Genomic DNA, 20,932 nt, shown 5'->3' with positions numbered 1-20,932 from the left:
TGTTCTCTTTGCAACAACAGATATTGTGGTGAAACAGCCACCTCAAGAACACACATCACCCTTTAGTATTGTAATTATGAGACATAGAGCATCCATCAAAATTCAAAAACAGACTGTACATTCAGTTTAGGCGAAGTTATTCTTTTCTAAGGACTTAAACATAGTGAGAGCATATCAGTGCGATGTGTACATGTAGGACGAAATTAAAAAAATTAAAACATAAGCTGGGATATGCTTATGTTTCTAACTAAAATACAAAGATTATATAAGAAAATGATTACACATCAATTAGAAAAGACGTCTACCTAATGTGTAATGCATTTTCTTGTAATGCTATTGTTTTTGTTAACATAGAGTTATGTTGTGCTAAGCAGTTATGAAAGAGATCAGTTAAATAGACAAAAGAAGGAGAGAAAAAAGGAAGCAATATTGCAATACATACTTTTGCAAGAGGTTATCTTTACAATTTTGTCACTCTGCTTTCTACATTAAGTAGGGTGGAAGACTTGGTAGACAGCTGGCAGACTGTACAAGGAAGTTCTAGTTTTTAAAAATCATTACTAACCAGTCATTTGGGCCCCACTTATTAGAAAAACATTTTACTGACATGTGGTTTGTACCTGCATTTTTGCACTACATACTGTAGCAAAGTGCCACCTACCTACTTGTTCATACCATAGGCGTACTTTGCCACTTCTAAAGCAAATGCTGATCATGCACTTACCCACGGCCACAAAACATCGCTTGTTCGGAACCAGGCTGCTCTCTCCTTAATGTTTGCCACCATGGTTTGTGCATACAGATGGATGTTAGTATCTGTAACAGGGAGACTCATATTTGGATAAACACCATCTTTTGGTGGATCTGGGAAAACTGCAATTCCATTCCAATAAAATCCTGATCTAAGTAGAAGGAGAAAGCAACAGGATTTATTCAACTGGGAAAAACACATCAAAAAGTGCTGGGATAAAATGCAGACACACAGGGAATAAGAAGCAAAAAAAATCAGTTTATATTCATTGCTAGTCTTTAGGTTTTAATATTTATTTGGGGGTGGAGGTAGGGGGAAGGTTGTCCAGTTTTCTTTTTGCACTGTGCAACTTTCCAAGTCCCTGCTGCTTGCTGGCACAGGACAAAGAAATCATAGGACAAAACAGCAAGCTTTGTAACAATGAGGATGTTCCCCCAAGTAGAATTCATTTACAAAGAGTATTTTACTGGATAAGCCAGTGAGCAAAATAAAGTTTTCAAAAGCTCTGGGATTTTTTCACAAAGTAAATGGAAAATTTTAGTTGCTCTACTTTATACACAGACAACATACACAATCTCAGCCCAATATAGTGCTGAAAATTTCCCACAGAAAATCATTTAGCAACAGCCAAGTCAATACTGAGCTTCCTGGAGTTCTTAAATCTCAGCTTTCCAGGCAGAGAAACAAAACCCCAGTCCTGCTTTGGACATTTTCTGTTTATAGCGATCGATTTGTTTCACATTTTTATTCTATATTTTTTTGATAAGGACTGACATGATACATATATGTAGATGAAAACTGTACCTGTGTTCCAAGCCTCCTGGTGCTAGAAAACATTATTTTTAAAGTCTGTCAATATTTTGAAGTATTTTTAATGCCTGTCAGTAGTAAGTGTCACTTTTTGACTCATATCTACAGAGTCTAGACATCTCCTTGACCTACTGCAGGTCAGGAGAAAGCAGCAGAATACTGTTGAAAGAAAAAAGTCAAAGAAAATGCTTAAACTCCAACAATGTAAACTCTCAGAAGTGATTAATATTTCTGCTTATTTGGGAAATCTTCAGACCTGTTTGAAAAAGGTATTTGCGATGGGGTACAGTAGCTGTACTGATCCATAACATGGGTGAAGATCTCCTGTCTTTCAGATAAGGAAGGAGAGCCCTGCCATACAAACTGAAGCTTCTGGAAAACAAAAAAAAGAAACCATTACCCTTGACGACAAGCACAGGAATACCATCATTAACAACTTAAGACTTCAGAGTACCCATCTTCCCTTTCACCACTTGTAACACTTTAAGTGCTTTTAAGACCAGCCAATGGTACCCCAAGCAAGGTCACATACTATATACAGGAGGTGACAGCATTGCCTCTTTCTATTCAAATTGATGGAGACAGAGAGGAGGCAGCACACTGCCAGCATACTGCTCAAATCCCAATGTAAGCCTAGCTTATTACAGGCATTACACCTGACTTGTTTCAGTGGAAGGTGAACGCCTCTAAGCTAGGAAAGATCAAAATGTAGTCTGGATTGTACTATAGTCAGTGGGAATGAATGTTTAAATCAACTGAAACAGAATTTTTACAGTTTTGGAAGCCTCCAGACTGTCATGTGCCAGGAAAAAAATTAGATGGGAAAAGATTGTCAAAAGCTTAGAAAAGATTTTAGCAGAAAGGAAGTATCACAAACATAAGGTGGTAGGTCCTGGCTTCACCAAATTCGACAGGAATCCTGCTGTCTTCTTCAGAGATGCTCAAGTTTCACCCAAGATTCATAAAAACTGCCTAATTCCCAGCTCATACTAGCGATATCCCCTATTTTCACATAATTTAGTGTGTAAAATTGATGACAGATCAGGGTCCAACATTGTTATATGAAAAGAAAAACGTTTACTGTGTATGGGACACTGCGTGAGAGAAGGCAGAACATGGAACAAAAACTGAATGTAGCAAAAAAATAATTAGCTGCCACCCAAACTGACCTAGTATTACCACTTTCACAGGCACAAATAAATGTTACAAGCATGATAACCACTGTGCCCAAACATACACACTACACTTTAAAACAGTCTATAAAAAACCCAACCTATCTAAGATTTTCTCAAGGGAAGCTGAAACCCATTCTAGATGCCTCCAGTTCCAACAGTCCTAATTCAACGTCCACTTACGCCTTGCCCAACTGCCTGCATTTTGTGTCTTCTTCAGGCTAGACTGTATTTTATCCTTGACCAGAAGTCATACAGACATTACTGACCATATTACACGATTCAATATATTTCACTATTACCACATGCAATTAGCATGTCACTTTTGGAGAAGAAACACCTACATTTTCTTGCACAGATCAAAGGGATACAGTAACCTAAACCATGACATTAAGATGAGTAAGTAGACGCTGGCAATGGATTCCATTCCTAAGGGTATGTTTACCTTGTTTTTCTGCATGTCAGCCTTCAGATCATAGTCAATCCGAGAAATAAGATGAGCATTAAAACCAGACAAAGCAAAAAGAGTTGGTGTTGTAGCTGAAGCTCCAAAAGGATCAACATGCCAAGAAAACTGAGGCCTGATACCAAAAGTTTCATACAAAAATCCATGGCCTTCTGCAAAGCAAAATTTGTTTATGTTAGGAGCATATAGTATTACAAATAAGCACTTAAAGTATAGCTCTTTGTTGTTGTTTTCCGAAGCATTTGAAGTTTCAGGAATTTAATGATTCACAGCAGAAAGTTTCACACTGATAATATTTATTTTGCTATGCCAAGTATAACTTATTAACATCATAACAGATGAATAACAAAAATGAATTATGATTAGAGACAGGCCTGGGAAAAAGTAGTTAGATACAGATTAGGTTAAGGCTAATAGCCAGGTTGGAGTCTGCATGAAAACAACAAGCTGGGTTTTAGTCTGTGTTTGCTCAAATCATACCACCCATTCTCAGAAAATTTTAGTCTCATATCAACGACAAAGGGACAGGGAAGCCATCCAATAAACAAAACTAATATGAATATCATCCTCAATCATAAAAAAAGAAAAAAAAGCCAAAGGTTAATAGCAATCTTGATACAAGATGTTATTTACAACCCATCTTATTAATTTTGTATTGAAATAAGTTTTGAAAAAAGGAACTCCCAAATCAGAAAGACCAGATAATAGAATAAACTCAGACAAACTATTTAAATGAAAGTGAAACAACCAGCTGAGCAGTAGATTTTATTCAGAACTCCAGTATATTGCACTAGGATCCTCATCATCATCAAAACCCCCCCCCCCCCAAAACCCGCAGATTTTAATGTCATAGTTCTGGAATTGTGCTCCCAACTATTTGAAAATACAACCATATCTTCCCCATTTTGGACTAACCCCATTCCAGATTTTAATATGATGTTTGAATAACTGAGGTTGCAAGGCATTCTCTTTTCACTTCATCTTTCCCATGGTTAATGTCTTCTCTAGTGAAAATATTCACAAACAATGTTTATTTTAACTCTTCTGACTGAAGCACATTTTAGGCAGAGTTTACTAGGCTCTTCCAAAACACAGCTGTCTGGACAGACAGGAGAAGACATGAAATGTAGACCCCAAATGTCTGCTCTGGCTTTGTCTTCTCAAGATGAACTCCACACACAATGCAAGGGTACGTTTTTTTTGTTTGTATGTACTCATACTTAAACTGAGCAGAGTGCTTTCAGGAAAAATAAATAGGAATTTTAAAATATATTAATACCGTTGTTCCTGCTCAATCAATTACCAAACTTGAATTTTCTTAAAAAAAAAAAAGTTTATACACAGAATGAAGCATTAAATTAGAAATAGTGTTTTTTGCAACTAACTCCAGTGAAAGAAAAAGCGGTATTTGCATTTAACAAAAGGACTCTTCAGTCAATATTAGTATTTTCTTTGGAGAAGTTCTGGGTTCAGTGTACTAAGCCCATACAACAACCTTTAAACACAGCAGTCAGATGAGAAAAAAATGTAACGTTCATCCCCTCTCCTCCTCTTGGCCAGAGTGCAACGTGGTGACTCACTAAGGTGCAAAAGCAGCTGCTATCCCCGTGCTCCTGATAAACACTGACAAGCAAGGAACAAGGCCAGTAGGTGCTGCACAGTCAGATTCAGCAAACGATAAAAGTGTTTTCTGACCCTTTACTCTCCCATGTAGAAAGCTGCCCAAAGTGTAGCCCTCACATGGGCAGGGTTTATATCAGCCATGACGGACAGCTGGGGCCAATACATCCCCTCCTGCCCCAAAAAAGCATGCTACTCCCTCATGGCACATTATAAGCATCTATACCACAGTGGTGGCATAATTTATCCTGTTTCTTTTTTCATTAACCAGACGCAGATAAACCTAAATACTAAAGACTCTTTAAACTATCAGATGGAAAGGTGGAACACACAAATGGCTGGAAGCAGAAGCTAGAGGATTAAAATGGGAAATAGTGCACCTCTTGGAAATATGCACCTATTTCTAACAGAGGCTGCTGATAATGATTACAAATGGGGGTTTCTTCATCAAACAAGTGTTCCAACTAAGTTCAGATGACCTCAGTGACATTCTATGGCCCATGTTCTGCAGAAGACTTTGCCTAAACGATACAACCTCCCCACGCTCTGAACTGCTAACAGGTATTTTCTTCCACAGCGTTTCATACCCTCAATTTCACCTTAACTATCTTCCCAGGAGCTTAAGCTCTCAAACACATACACACAAAAAAGGCGTCTGCTCCAAAGGAGTTTATAACTGACGTCAATTAAACTGCAAGCCAGCTTCCAGTAACACTTCTGCTTACTGCAGAACTGTTGCACTTGGGTTTTTTTTTAAAGCAAAGATTTTTATACAGATAACCTACCAGCAACTAAAAAATAAGAGATGCTTTAATCGATTCTTAAAAAGTAAGAAAATAATAGCAATCTTGGGGCGGAGAAATGAAAAACAAACAAAAGCCCCAAGGTCATAACAATGAAAATAAAAGTTAAATGCAAATATGCGTACCCGTCAACTGTAAAATTTGATCATCAATTAGTGTCACAGCTTCATCATGCATCACTTGCCCTCCAATGACAAATTCCAGTCGTCCCTCCTGAAGCAACTGATGGACCTATGATGTTGAAATTAAGACACAGAACATAAACATCATTTCAGTCTTACCCCAAAAGGCTGCAAATTCATTTCAGATCACAGCACATTACCTAGACACAACACTTGTCAATAAGGCATCCAGGACAAAAGTGGGATAAAAGGCTGTCTGTTCTGAGTGCTATCAAAAGGAGAAGAATGGGAAAAAAGCATACCAACGCACTGCGCAGTGCACCGATTTACCCAGCTTACATTGAAGCCAGGTAGCAAGCACAAAGGATGCACTGCCAGGTAGCCCCTGACCTTCTGGTGTTTCTCAGTAGGGCTGTTGCTGTGCCTTTATACTATCTGAACAGCAGACTTGTCCCCACGCACAACACTGGCAGCAGCGCAGGATCCTTCCTCAAGGCAACTAGAGCTGGAGGATTAAAACAGAAGATACTAGTGCTTCTCCCAAGTCTTCCTCCAGCTCCATCTGTCTTAGCTTAGGAAAGGGACTGGGTGGCGGGATGAGAGAGCAATATGCAACCCCATACAAGCAGCAAGGGTCAGGCTCCCGGGGTTTCCTTTCGTCTACTACCTCTGTAACAGTTTGGAGACTGAGATCTGTGGGATGCAGGAGGGAGACAGGGTGTGCCATCACACCACAGCCACAAACACACCACTTCTACCCTGTATGCATCTGCCTTGCCTTCAGAGGATGACAGGTTGCTCAACTTGTGAGAGACACTGCTGTATTAAGAAACAGTTATTCCACATGTAGCAGGTTTGCCTGCCTGATAAACCCACTGCTAACCTTCATTTCTGGTCTCTTTTTTTCTAGTTTAAAAACTGTCAATATATTATGACCTGTTCAACCATTCACGTTTTTTTGGTGTTTTTTAATTTCAGCCACTAGAAACAACAAGAATGCCGACAAGTACAACTTTCAGCAAAGGTGCTGGATGAAGGTGGGGGCGGTGTTTGGAGGGAAGAAGTAATAGTCTGGGTCCCCTTATAGAAGCATTAGGGAGTCGTCTTTTTTTATTATAGTTACTTCACTACCTAGAACTTCAAAGATACAAACTTCCTTTGTTGGAAGTTTGAAGTATAAATATGTATTTTAATCCCCCCCCTTTTTTTTTAATCTGTCATATAGGATGCCAATTCCAGAACTATTATGTTTATTTCCCCAGGAACCTTCAGTGAATGCCCCTGTGTCTGCTCAGATACCATGCCAGATTGTCAATTTTGATTATAATCATTTCTCTCTTTCACAATGTTGTGAAAACGCTTCAGGGCTCAGCATTCATAAATTAGTTCCAGCCGACTGTGGTGACTGATTAGCATGCTGGGAGACCAGATAACTGATATCTGGTGTCAGCACAGAACTGGTCCTGACCTACATGAAAAGCATCTGTGGCTATTATTCCCCATTTGGATGGATGTCCAGAAAAGATACCTCTGATCCAAACTTTGGGCCATGGAAACTTTTTTTTTAATGTAAGTTTTGTGGAACCACTGAGAGGCTGAAAACACAAGGAAAATAATTCAGGTAATTTAAATAACATCCAATCCTAGAAAAAAAAAAAAGAAAACAATATCTCTAATGACAAGCACTTTTGCTGACCAGAACTGGGCAAAAGGAAGGAGGAACCGAGGAAACAGACACAGCAACACTACAAGCAGCAGGCTGCTACAGTAGTAGAAAATATCTGTGGTCCTTGGGACAACTACTACTATCCTTATATCAACTCACCCCTACAAACCAGACAGAAGTGGCTACACACCTTTTTTCCCTACTTGAAACACCCAACCATCAAGCCAGGGTAAGGCGATAGGAATGGTTCACACGAGAAAATACTGCAGAAATAACATGCACTGAGAACTAAGAGGTTCATATCTGGCTGAATACTGCTGCAATACATCTCACTTCTATACATTCTCTTGTCTGAATTGTAAAAATCAGCTTCAGTACCCAGGCTGTACCTTTAACTAGTTTTTAATGCTACTGCTCTAATCCAAAGTGGACATTCCAAAATAATCTAGAATGAAATCCTGTATTCCAAGTAAAATACTAAATTAAGAAAAAAAAAGATTAAATTAAAACCAGAGACCCTGTACTACAGAAAATCATTAATATTAGAGTTCAAGTAGAAAAAGCAGGACAGTAACCAGTGACCTAGTTTCAAGGCCCAATATTTGCAACTTGCTAATGTTAAAAACATGTCAGTTATCAACAAGCATCATAGCTCTTAGAGATTAAATGTTTGACATGCAGGTTTAAGAGGAATTTGTTTTTAATAATTTTAATTTTCAGAGAAGCAACTATAAAGTAACTAAACAACTGACTAAAAATGTGTAAAAGCAACAATTATCAGTAGTTAGGCTAGGAAATTAAAGGCTGAATCATATGTACTAGTTTTGCACCAGTGAGGTCAAACGTGATACACATTTACTCTTCTGGATTCCACATAATAGCAAGAATAGATATTAGAAACATAGGCCTTTACTTTATATTTGGTTTACAGCAGCATAACATACTTGAAATAAGATCAACTTACTTTAGAAAGTGAAGAGTACTCTTCTGCACAAAGTAGTTCCTATGCTATTTTCTTTAATTCCCCCACCCCAGACTTAAGAGCAGTTTTCTAATTAAAAACAGACAAGAAAATTGTTCTGCAAAAGGCAAGCATGGGCAAAGTGCCCCCACAAAAACAGAGAACTGCCTATACACAGCAAAACCTGTCACACAAAGGTCAGCTGCACACAGGTTGTAAACTATTATTGAAGTACTAAATATTACAGAAAATTCAGAATTTAGTGAAGGACTAGGTTAAAAAAAACAAACAGAAAAGAGATGTCTTTTTTATATGATGCTTTAAACAAACTGAAATGTAAAGCACTGTAAGTAAGATGCTGCTGTTGCCTGGACCCTGGTAACAAAACAGACCATGGAGTTCTGAGTGAGTACCTATGGGAAGCTGCACCTGTATACCCTCTGGTTTTAGGGTCCAGAACCTAAACATCTTGCACTACAATGCAACACGTGACCAGCTGCTAGGCTACCAGCCCAGTCTTTGATTTCAGCACGTTTGCTTCATGCCAGAGGAAAGAAGAAATGACAAACGTCCTCACTAGGAAATTCACGATGTCTTTACTAGGAAAAAAAAAAAATCCTCAAATTAAAGTTCTAAAGACTGAAAGGGATCACAGCTTATAGATAAACAAACCCAAGAAACAGTTATTGCTGTTGAATCCATGGTCACCTCTTTGCTGCATTTTCCTTGTTTACAAATGGCAGGTTTTTGAGCAGTACTTAACTGGAAAGAAAAAAAGTTCCTTCTTGTAAGCAGCGTTAGGCAGCAGTTTATAAGCTTCAGATCTTCAACAGATATTGGTACTGCCTCTTTCAGAATCACCCACATCTTACACTAGCATGCCCCCAAATAAGAAAGTCACCGATGAAACAAGAATTGGAAAGTGTAAAGAGTCTTCAGTGCAAAGGTTACTACCTCCTACCGCTCTGATCTATAGTTGGGGTTTTAACCTCTTGTAGCTGCCTTTAGAGTTAATGTTCTTTCATAAGAAGTACCAGATTCAGAGACAGCTCACACAAGACTTGGGTAAAAAGCAAATGGTAAAGTACTTTGCCCCTCCTTGCCCCCTGAAAAGAGCGTGGATTCTTTGTTAGCACTAAGTTTAGCTCTGGTACAACCTACCTGCTGCTTGTACGTATCTGTTGCTACTGCATCCCACCACAGTCGAAAGAATTCCTGCTCCACGGCAATAAATTTGCGCTGCTTTCCTTTCATTAGCTCTTCTACAACAGATGTGTAGACATTTGCTGCATAAGCATGCATACTTTCCTGAAAAAATAAAAAAGCAGCAAATAAACTCTATGCTTTGCCCATATTAAATAGGCTGTTTTGACCACTCATTGGGCTTGAGAAGAGAGATGAAAAACCTCGCATTTGTTGCATGCTTCCTTTGTACACTCAGAAAGGCCGAGTTCTCTCTGGTTACGTACAGCCTGCGGGTGCGTCTGCTCCAAAATACACCCTCTGACCGGGGACCTGACTAGATCACAGCGTAGCTTCCCCCAAGATGAGGGGACACCAATACAAGCTTTCTTTTTGTTCTACTGGGAACAGCTTACCCCACCCCTCGTTGCTTACCTTAAATCCACAATGCCACGAATGATAAGACTTTGCACCAACATAGTTAAAAAACCCACATGCACACTTTGTTCTTCCATTTCTGCCCTTCTTTTGATGGCTTGAATTTATCAGAATTGTTTCTTCAGAAAGAGCGTGAGTCTACGCTGCGGGTGTGCACTGCCAGTATAATACAGTGATACCTATACTGTAAATTATACTATTATGGCTCTAGAAGCTTCAGTCATGAAAAATAAATCTATTTTGCTTAATGTTTTAGGATAGAGTAAAACCAAAATGGCAAAGGACTCTTAGAATGGGTTTGACTGCTGACGGAGAGACATCCAGCATGAGAATTTGTGCATCTATCCTGTCTATGCCGTTCCTAAAGCCACTTGTATTCCAGAATGAGGCCTCTGGATTTCATTGGAATGCAAACAAGACAGCTGTATCCATCAAATAACCATTCACACTGTTACACCCTATGATATGGTATCAAATGAACAACATCATGTTAATTTTAAAGTTGCGCACCTCAAGATATTTTATGTACACTTATCCTTGCCAGGACATCTTCTGCTGACCAGATCCAGTCTTCCACCCTTTACTTAATTTCAAAGTGATACAGAATGCTTAAAGACAACAGCAGAGATCCTAGAGTTTCCTGCATCGTCTGTGTTTTCTTGTTACAAAGTTATCTGCATGTTATAGCGCAGTTATTTTAACACTAACCGTAACACTTTTCTACTTCAACTACTGGTACTTGTCTAAGAACGCACACCATAATACATACACATACCTCGGAAAGTGATTGACATATAGATCTCTCACCCACCTAATGGGCATGATATGTAAAATATAAATCCACAGTTTTAATTTAGGCAAGTTTCGTATACAAATATCACATTTTGAAATAAGAAGGGGATGACGTGATCCAAATCAGAAATGAACTTTTCCTAACCCCTTGCTTTCCACAACTGCAATCCAGCTATCTTTGTAAAATGCTAAAGTATCATTAGAAGGGGGAAGATGTTTGAGTGTAGGAGGAATGGCTTAAAATATTGTAGTGCTTATCTAAATAATTACTTGTTCAATGATTTCTCGATCAGTTAAGGGTTTTTTAAAACCAAGATTATGATTAGATGCTTAATACAATGTGAAATTTTAACTAAGGAAATAGCTTTTAAGTTTTACTAATACTCAACAGTGACACACTGAAATGATTGCTAAGGAATTTTCATTTTTCACTGGCAATTGGCTACAAACAATACGTCCTAAAATCCAAGTATATGTACAATGATTACAACATCAGGCTCAATTTTAGTTCTTAACTATTAAGTGGAGCACACTAGATTTTGAGAGCTGAACAAGGACTTTTCAAATTTAATACAATACCAAAATATTCTGTGTGGTAACTTACTGAAAATATTTTCTTGAGATATTTTGGAGATTAAGGCAAGCCAGTCTTTATTCTGACTCAAATGACACTGGAACAAAGCAGTAAGATATTACCCAACCCTACAAAGTATATAAACCCCAGTTGTCTGGGTGGGAATTGAAAACAATTGTTCTGACAAACCAAGATACTTGCAAGCAACAATAAGAATTTTATTTCCAATTCATATCCTCTATCAGCTAATGAGATACTCCGAAACAATAAGCAGTGACCCAGTAAAAACAACCAGGTAAGATTTTACTTATTTACATATAGATTTTAAACTTCTACCATGATTTAAAAATAGTTTTGTACTGCATTCTAGACAATGGTGAGGTGTCTTTCACACCTATGGTCAGATACATCAGCGAGATGCCACATCTCACATAAGTTATGGCACCACTGCTATTATCAGATTGCAACAGATAGCTTTCTTTGAGAGGAAAAAAGTTTTATTATACATCCGGTGCTGGAATTCTCCGTCAGCACTATAATTTCCAGCATTCAACGAAGATTGCTGCTCTGATATCACAAATAAAATGCTTATTATTCACATCACAAATGGAGAAATTAAACACTAAAAAAATACTATGTTGTCATTCATCAGTGAAACCTAATAACTAAGCAAACCAAAAATGTAAAATACGTTGGGATCACATTAGTATCCCACAGAGAGTTACCTTCAAGTTTCACTTTACTACAGAAACATTTGAAAGGATCCACAGGTAGTCTCTGTGGGTTTTGACTACAGGAATTGCTGATGCTTGTGATAGAATTGCAGAGGAACTGAAGCTTCAAGCAATTGCATCTTCACAAAAAAAAAAAAAAAAAAAAAGAATAAAATTATGGGTTTCATTTCTCTTGGAGAAGATCTTCAACCACTAACTGACCCAAAATAAAAATTAGTTTTGTGCTCTCATGCAATTTCTGAGTAGGAGTCTGAAGTATTAAAGGAGAAATTCAGTAATCTTTCCTAAAAAGGGAAGACAAAATACAGGCACAGCCGAGATACCCTGTGAGCCGTTAGCTCTTTTTTAATCACAGTTACCCTTAAACACCTGATGCCATATCACTCTAGCAAGTGAAGCATCCACAGCATCTTTCACGTAAACAAAAGAAATTCATACTAATGAAGAATTCAGGATTTTGACTAAGAAATATAAAAGCTATTAACACCCCACCTAATTTATTTTGCTCTGTATCTCATTTATTTAGCAAAAATTACTTTGCTACTACACCTCTGCGGCACTAGGCTCCAACCTCACCCCAGCCGTCGGGGACCTGGGATCCCGCTCTCCTCTCTAAGAAAAGCCAGAAAGTCTTCCTGGGGCTTTGGCTTCCTAACAGGATAAACAAAAAAGCCAAGAAAATCTGCCACATAATCAAAGCACACCACCGAACAGATTGAAGATTTTCCTTTAAAAAAAAAAAAAAAATCCACCAGGAGCATCCTGCAGAGCACAGGTGGGTGCACACCCGAAATCCACGGGCAGGGCTCCTACGCCAAGGCGGGGACGGCGGAGCAGCCGGTGCGGAGCACGGCGCAGGACAGCCCCGGGGCAGGGGAGGCGCCGCGCCCCGCCCGGACGTACGCGCCTCCCTGCGGGCAGGTGCTAGGACGGGACAGGCCGCCCCCGCGGGCGGCCGTACACCGCGCCGGGTGGCTCTGCGCGCCGGCGGGCGCAGAGGGAGCCCGGCGGAGGTCGGGCGGCGGCGGGGCTCAGCCCCAGCAGCCGCCGAGCCGAGCCCCCCCCCCCCCCCCCCGGCCAGCCCCGCTCCGCAGGGGCCCCACCTGCACCGTGTAAACCCAGCCGACGTCCATGTGGCTGTGGGCGACCACGAAGGCCCGCAGCTGCCCCCGGCCGCCGGCCCGCGGGAGGAGGCCGAGGAGGAGGAGGAGGAGGAGCGGGGGTCGCATGGCGGCCGCCCGGGCTCCCGCCGCGCTTCCGCCTCCCGCCGCCCCGCCCCGCGGCGTCAGGCCCGCTCCTCGGGAGGAGCTGCTTTGCTGTTAAAAAAAAAACCAAACCCGCAAACACAACAAGAACCCGCAACGCCAGCAGTTTTCCCTCAGCCGAGGGGGTTGTGAGGCACGAGGGGGGAGGCCTCAGCCCGAGCCGCGGGTACGGGAGGTGCCGACGGCAGGGTGCCGGTGCCCGTCACACCGCACCCCGGCAGGCGCTGGCGTTGACAGCTCTGGGGCGCGTTTTTTATAAAAACAGGTTGCTCACAGAGACGTTGAGTTCTGCATCTCGGACTATAAATCCTTACGTGTTTTTTTGAGGAAATTCATTTGCATGGAACGTGAGTTCTTTATTTCAGGTGTAATAGTTCATTACGGATTACTGTCTGTATCTTTGAAGTTGTAGCAAGATTAAATTTTATGTGCTTGACCGTCTGATCCCATTTAAATTGGTTTTATGACTTGTCTTATCGCTGCTAGCAAGAGGTGGACCCTGTGCTGAGAACCGAGAAGGTAGACTCTTGGGTCTGCGTAAAGTCCTACTGAAAAGGAAAAAAATCCAACCAATAATTAAAAAATGTTACAGGGTAACATAGCCCAAAAAACCTCCTCAGAAGTTTTGTCCGCAGTTGCACCAGTTTCTGCCCAATCTATCATTGTGGTATTAAAAGCCAAAATAGTTGAAACTATTTTTTTAAAACTTTGACTCTTTAAAAAACACTGTAGTATAATTTGACTACATTGCTTAAGTTCTAGTTTGAGTAAATGGCATGCTTTTAACATTACAATGCTGAAATGACAAAAAAAGTCATACCAAACTCTTAGCTCATTTCCAACAGCGCAACAGTAAAGGACATCGGATGAAGGTGGTACCTGCTCCCACATTCAAGTTTGTTGATTTAGCATTACTAGTTTCCAAACCTAGTTAAACCACAATCACAAATAGCTTAAGAGTGTCCAGCTACCACTGATAAAAGATTAATTCATACTGGACTAGCTGGCGCTTGGGTGCAAATTAACCCATCTCAATATTCAAGATACCTGTGGAAACAGATCACACACTGTAAATGTGATTTGCATCTATCCCCTCATTTTAGAAAGAAAAAAAAAAATGTGTGCTGCATTACATGCCCAACTGGGTGAATTTTTTTACACATAGTTTGTAGATGTTTGAAGTCCAGAACGAAAAATGCTATGTTAGTCAGTAATACTGAGTTGAACAGCATAAAATTGCTACATTTTGTAAAAATTAAATCCAATATGAATGGATTCTCCCAGAATAGGGCCCTTGTTTGCTAATTAATATGGTAGACTAGAGTTTTCTCCAAAAAGAAGAGGCTAACACTGAAATGCTAAGGTTAATTTTATTTATGATAATACTTTGTTATGAAGAGCAATCGAGGTCTGTCAGTAATTTGTAGGGGGAGTTAGTATCACTGTAAGCAGCTGGATGAAGCTTTACTTTAATACAGCTCTATGATACTCTCTTTTTTTTTTTTTCCCAAATCATCAGCTTAAACCTTTTCAGTTCCAAGAAAGCTAGTGCACATCCAGCAAACATATGGCTTAGGGATATATATACATACACAGTCTAAATGAACTGGTGTTCTTTTACCTCAGAAAGCATTATGGTCTTTGTAATTTAGGTGAAGTTCCCAGGAAAGCTTAAGTGTTGGCGTTCCGCTTTGTTTCTAAAAGTAGCTGAGAATGTTTGAAGAATGTTACTCCCATTTTAAACCTATTTCCTTCAGAAAGTGTAATTGTCCTCCTTATTCTTTCACAAAGGCCACAATGTGACGCTGTCTTGGATGCAGTGGAGAGGTATATAAATATTTGAACAGAAAAGGAATTACTAGGAAAAATTGAATCAAACTGCCCACAGTTTACACACCTAAAAGCGTCACGAGGGTCTTGACTTGCTGCAAAAAGGGATGAATGTAGGTATATTAAGTAAAATTTATGCCAAAAATAATGCTTCCCCACCATTTACATACTGTTTCACCAATAGCAAAAAGCTAGATGGAGGAGCCAGTGTAACTGTGCCACGACAGCTCCCTACATTGATATTTTATCCTCTTGTTGGCTCCTAATCTCTTAGTATGGCTTGATTATAGTCTTCCTGTATTATTTCTTAAGCTTTTCTCCTTTGCCCATACAAAGCGTGCTTGCTCTCTTTGACACGAGCCGTGCTATACGTGGGCCTCTGACACCGTCACCTCAAAAAGAGAAGACGTGGGCAGGATGCTGCCAGCTATAAGCTAAGCAGTCACAATCCTGTTAAATTAAATACCAAGAAAGCCACCTGGTGAACTGAACAATTAACATACCTTTGCATTTCCCTCCTGTGGTGTTTTTGGGGTGGACGTCTGTAAGAATAAAGGCACTTATTAACAGAAGTTGCTCTAGCTGACTGCTTCAGCGCTTTAAAATTGGCCATTTCCCTAAACATCTTCCAGCGGAGGCAAAGGTCACTACGCAGAGCACTTAAGCTTACTTGATAACAGGTTTGCTTTCTTACTTACCTCTCATGGATGCTGTAAAGATAGTTTGTGGATCCACAGGGGTCCACGGACCAGATGAAAACCACTCTCTAGCTTTGCAGTGATTTCAGCGTCTATAAAACCTGATGACTTACGTAGTGTTTGCAGCCCTTACCCGTAAGATAGCCTACGCGGCCTAGGGACGGTAAGGGAACTGAGGTGAATGTCGTGAGGACAATGCAGCTGGTGTGGCGGGGCGGGAGGGGCCGCAGGGACGCCAGCACGGCCGACGCTGGCGCGGCGCCTCCTCAGGCTCTGTCCCGAGGCTCTGTCCGGAGGCTCCCGGCGCGGCGGGGGGCGGCCGCCCGTGGGCGCCGGGCTGCCCGCGCCGCAGGCAGGCGTGGCTGAGGCGCCGTGGCGGGACGCGGCACAGCCGGCGGCAGCGGACGGAGAGTTCACGAGTGAAGTTGAAGCGGCGGCAGGAAGGCGCCTCCGCTCGGGGCCGCGGAGGGAGGCCGGCAGGAAGGCCAGGCTGCGGCGCGGCATCCCGCCGCCGTGGCTGGGGCTCGCCTCGAGCAGAGCGACCGCCCGGCCCCGCCGGCGGCCCCGCCGGCAGCCCCCCCCGGGCCCCCGCCGCGGTGCTGGGGCCGCCCCGCGGCCGCTCACACCTGTTGGGGCGGCGGCAGGGCCAGCGGTGCCGGGCGCGGCGGGTCCTGGCGAGGCTGCGCCGCCTCCGCCGGGAGCTCCGGGCGGAGCCTTGCCTCCTTCCCGTCCTCCCTCCCCCGGCTCCCTGAGCGCCCCGAGGCAGCGCCGGCTGCCTGCGCCGCCCGCTCCGCCGGGAGAAGGAGGAGGCGCCCCGAGCTACCGGCGCTGGGAGCCAAGCAAATAACAGTTCAGAGCACTGGGCGCCTTTCGGAGGGCAGCACACATGTCCCACAAGCAGGGTATCTGGAAGCGCTCTCCCTTCCCCCGGCCCTCCCCGGTCCCCTCTTACCCCTCCGTTCCCTCCTCTGCCCCCTCCATCTCTCCTCCCCACTCCTCCGGCTCTGCCTCTCCCCTCCGCCGCCCCCTTCCCTTTCTCCCTTCCTCAGCCCTCTCCCCGCCGCCGGCCCCGGGTGCCCCGGACTGACTCTGCCTTTCCTTCCCTGCCCAGCTGGCGGCCCCCCAGGCGAGAGCGCGGGTGACTGGTGCCTCTACCAGCTCAATGGAGCAGCCGAGTTTGAGGTCTCTGAAGGTGAGTGCAGGGGTGCTGAGGCGGGGCGCGTCCCCTCGGCGCTGCCCCGGCTGGCGGCATGTGGAGAAGCGTGGCTCACCGGTGGGAGAGCCGCCGTGGCAGAACATGGCAGAACATGGCAGAACATGGCAGCCGCCCGGGGCCTGGGGCCCGTGGGGCGGCGAAGATGGCGCGTGGGCCCAGCGCAGGAGGGCAGTGGGTGGCCGCCGATGGGTTGCGTGCGCCAGGCCTCCTGTAAGTGTCTCGGCTGGTTTGGTTTGGTTTTTTGGGAAAAGTCGGGTTTCACAGTTGGCGGCCTAGGTGGCATCAGTCCTCTTGGCCTTGGTATGGGTGGCTACTGGTGTGAGGGAGGCTGTGTAGTACCTGCGGGGAAGTTCTCTGCCCTTTTTTTTCCCCCTCTTAACTTTGAAGAGAGAGGTAACCTGGAAAGTTTTATTTTTGAATATTCTATGATCAGAAAAGGAACAGCCTTTGGCTGCCAGGGCAAGAAAGTCTCCCCTCTGCCTCTGAACCACGTATGATTTTGAACATGCAGAGTGTTTAAGCTTAGATGTCAACCTGCATTTTCCAGTATGCCAGATGCGTAGTGTGCAGTGTCCATGAGCATATTTCAGTGTCTGTTTTCGGTGAGTTAAGTGGAGCTAGGACCTCATCTCGACGGTTTGGTCTGTTGGTATTACGCATTTCTGAGGTGAGTGCATTTAGTGTTTGTAAGGGCTTAAAATGCATCACAAGTTCAGCTGGACTGAAAAACTTGCCAGTGCTGAGGGAAGTGACACACTGTAATAGATTGGCTTCAGGTTAGACATCAGGGAAAGCTTTTCAACAGTGAAGCACTAGAATACGTGGGGCAGGTAGACAATGAAATCTCACTCACTTGAGATATTTAAGGTTTCACAAACATGGATTGAAGTGATAAAGCTAAGATCTTGCCTTGGGGCAGGTAGATAGACTACCTGTTTGGGGTCTCTTTTAGCTTTATTATCTGTGAGTCTGTGGGATCTGAAGTTTTGTGTTATGTCTTGTGTTTTGCTGTTTGGAGAAGTGATTTAAACCCCAGTGTACTAATAATAAGCTACAGCTTGATCAAGGCTTTGGAGTAAGTTTATTTTTTTCCCCCAATTAGTCCATGGTGGTTTATGTTTCAAGGTGTATTTAATAGTGTGTATAATTACACACACTTGCATACTAAAGCATTTCTCAAAATATGTTGTGATTTGGTGCCTAGATTAAATTTTTTTTTTTTTAAGCTGCGTACCAAACCAGATGTGATGACGGTAGGTGGGGGTGGAAATTACATCCGTATGAGGGAGTGTAATGAGTGAGTGACAGTATTTCTTAGGCATCATAAAATGTTGAAAACAAGCTTTAGGTTGGCATTTACTTTCATTTAAAGATTTGAATGAGTAGAATATGCTTCTTAACCTTGTTTATCTGGGTAAATACCAGTGTTTCAGCACTGCTTTGAGGCTGTATTGTTTTCTTCTCAACGTGTGTTTTATTCCTTTGATTTTTTGGGTCATCTTCTGTTACATGACATAATTTAAAAAATTAGTTTGCTAACTTTGACTTCAGTTCTCTTTAACACTGGCAATTTATGGATGCCCAATTTTACTCCATGGCTTAAATGGAAATCTTATGTGTTTTCTCTTCTTTACTCAGCATGGGAATATGTGAAATTCAGAGAACAGGAAAGAGGCTGAAGCAGTGTAATTCGGTCACTTAAGCTATTGAGTCAAAGTCATCTGCAGGTAGTAAACCCCATTTATGTTAATAGGATTATACGTAACTATGACATGTATTTTCCAGAATACATGTTTTCTATTAAATGCCACTGATATCTAGGAACACATACAGCAATATCATCAGCACACTTTGCAGAGGTAAAAAACAACATTTAAAAGAAAGGACCACTAGATCAGGTGGCTTGACCTCTTTTGCATGCCAGTATTTTGGATAAAGTCCAAACCTTTTCCTTTGCTGAAGTTTGCCTCTAAAATAACTTAAATTACAGAGAGCCAAGCAGAATCCTTAGATTAAAATGGATTGTTCTTATAACTTCCGATGCAAGTTTCTTTTTTTTTTTTTTTTTCTTTTCTTATCCCAGTTCTTTTTACTTTTCAGAAAGGCTACAACTGTTGTGATTGCAGCTGCATTGGTTAGGACCACCTAACCAATGGACAGGAGGACTAATTAATCTATATTAAATATTATGGTGTGTTTATCTATCTAGATATATATCTGTATAGATAAACATTTACATATTAATATTATAAGTTCAATGAGTCCTCTGGGCACGTCTTGCTGCTTTTGCTATTGAATGCATGCAATAGCCTTGCAGTACTCTGTCAGTTAGACTTCAGAATTGTGTTCTGCAACATTTCTATCTTAGACTAGGAAAGAAAATTATTCTTTTTCCAAAAATAGATGTGTTAGATGAAAAACATTCATTTACATAACAGAAAAGCAAAATTGCATATTTCAAATGCAAGGAAAAATAGAGAATAGTAAGTAAAACACCACAATCAAAGCCAAGATAATCATGTTTGATTTAGTCTTGCTGCCTTGAAACAAAACCCTATTTCAAATATTGCTACTTCTATAATTAACGTCTAAGTGCAAAATATATTTTATTTATGCTAAAGATCTCAAAGCACTTTGCTCACATTAAGTGCAGCCTCACAAAAGCTGTATGAAGAACAGTATTAGAATACCCATTTACAGGCTAGCAAAATGAAGTACAGAAGTTAAGGATGTGATTTTTATAGAAGCTGAATGTCAGCTATTAAGCAGTTAGTACTTGGGACTTCTGAGAAGTTGAATCTTGTACCGTTTGCCCAGACTATTTAGTGGACCGTTAACAGGACTGCTTATTCCAGACCCTTTGCTTTAAGTTCCAAATCCCATTAACTTCTTGCGAACTTTGTATAAGTTAAAGCACGTTTGAAATATTTTGTGCTGTGAATTCTAAGCTGGCATTACATTGTTCTAGATAGTGTTACATTCAGTAATGATTAAATGGTTAATGAAAAGATTGAGTCAAAAATCATGTTTTTAGTTTTCACTCTTAAAGTTAGCTCATCAGAGACTTGAAATTGGTTTACAGTGTAAATTTTCTTTTCATCCATTTTGTAACTTTATGCTCTTGCATGGCTGAAAGCCCTGTTAATTAGCGCTTTGTGAATTGTGATGTGAACTTTCCTGTTACTTTCCTTATGCTGCTCTAACATTCTCTTTTATTTCCGAGTAATTTGAAGCAAGATTTATTGAGAAGATGGATAATATACTCTTTTGTTGTAAAGGTACGTTTGAATAATGTACCATTTGAAGGAACTAGAAGACTTGTGAAATGATGAATGTGAATTTAATCAGTCAGGTTTACCTCCAATAGTTGTTTGTTTACTGTAGTTTTCAATCAAAGACAATAAGTCTGGATTTGGTTCAATACTGTCTTTTCCATTATTACATGAGTTCCATGGAAAGCAATGTGGTTGCACAGGCTTACAACTGAAGTAATGTCCTTGTGAGTCATGCCTTCATTAGTAAGGTCTAATTAAATAGGAAGTCTCCATCTGTAGATGCTTTCACATCTCCGTCGTTTTTTGGCTGAACCAAACAATTGATTTTTCCTTGGTCTCTTCTAAAAAGGCATGGTAGCAGCTCTTTTCTTAACACTTCACAGTTTGCCAACATTTCTTCTGAAGTATGGTCACCATGAATGGATGTTGTATTTCCAAGGGGCCTTGTTTGGAGGGGTATGCTTTGCATTTCTGGGCTCCCAGTTATCCAGTTTCGAGATTTAGAGAACTGAACTGTGCCTCTTCTGCACCCCACAATTCTGGGTTTCTTCAAAGGA

At 41.6% G+C, this 20,932-nt stretch overlaps 2 protein-coding genes across 2 annotated transcripts in view; one reads left to right on the top strand and one right to left on the bottom strand.

Moving 5' to 3' along the window:
- The window catches only part of MAN2B2 (mannosidase alpha class 2B member 2), a gene marked incomplete at its 5' end in the record, with an annotated part of 30,492 nt that extends 17,268 nt beyond the window's left edge, over positions 1–13,224 (bottom strand). The window contains 6 exons of the mRNA XM_082315908.1: positions 725–902; positions 1,818–1,933; positions 3,179–3,351; positions 5,748–5,853; positions 9,533–9,679; positions 13,195–13,224. Of these exons, the coding sequence (XP_082172034.1) occupies positions 725–902; positions 1,818–1,933; positions 3,179–3,351; positions 5,748–5,853; positions 9,533–9,679; positions 13,195–13,224 (750 nt within the window). The remainder of the gene's footprint in view (positions 1–724; positions 903–1,817; positions 1,934–3,178; positions 3,352–5,747; positions 5,854–9,532; positions 9,680–13,194) is intronic.
- A 3,546-nt stretch (positions 13,225–16,770) lies between these two features.
- PPP2R2C (protein phosphatase 2 regulatory subunit Bgamma) overlaps positions 16,771–20,932 on the top strand; it is a gene marked incomplete at both ends in the record, with an annotated part of 198,319 nt that continues 194,157 nt past the window's right edge. Inside the window, 2 exon segments of the mRNA XM_082316372.1 lie at positions 16,771–16,786; positions 16,996–17,076. Of these exon segments, the coding sequence (XP_082172498.1) occupies positions 16,771–16,786; positions 16,996–17,076 (97 nt within the window).

This window comes from Platalea leucorodia, assembly GCF_965183815.1.
Source record: "Platalea leucorodia genome assembly, chromosome: 6".
Lineage (NCBI taxonomy): Eukaryota > Metazoa > Chordata > Aves > Pelecaniformes > Threskiornithidae > Platalea > Platalea leucorodia.
The sequence above is the reverse complement of the archived record's forward strand: the minus strand, read 5'-3'. Positions and strand labels throughout refer to the sequence as shown.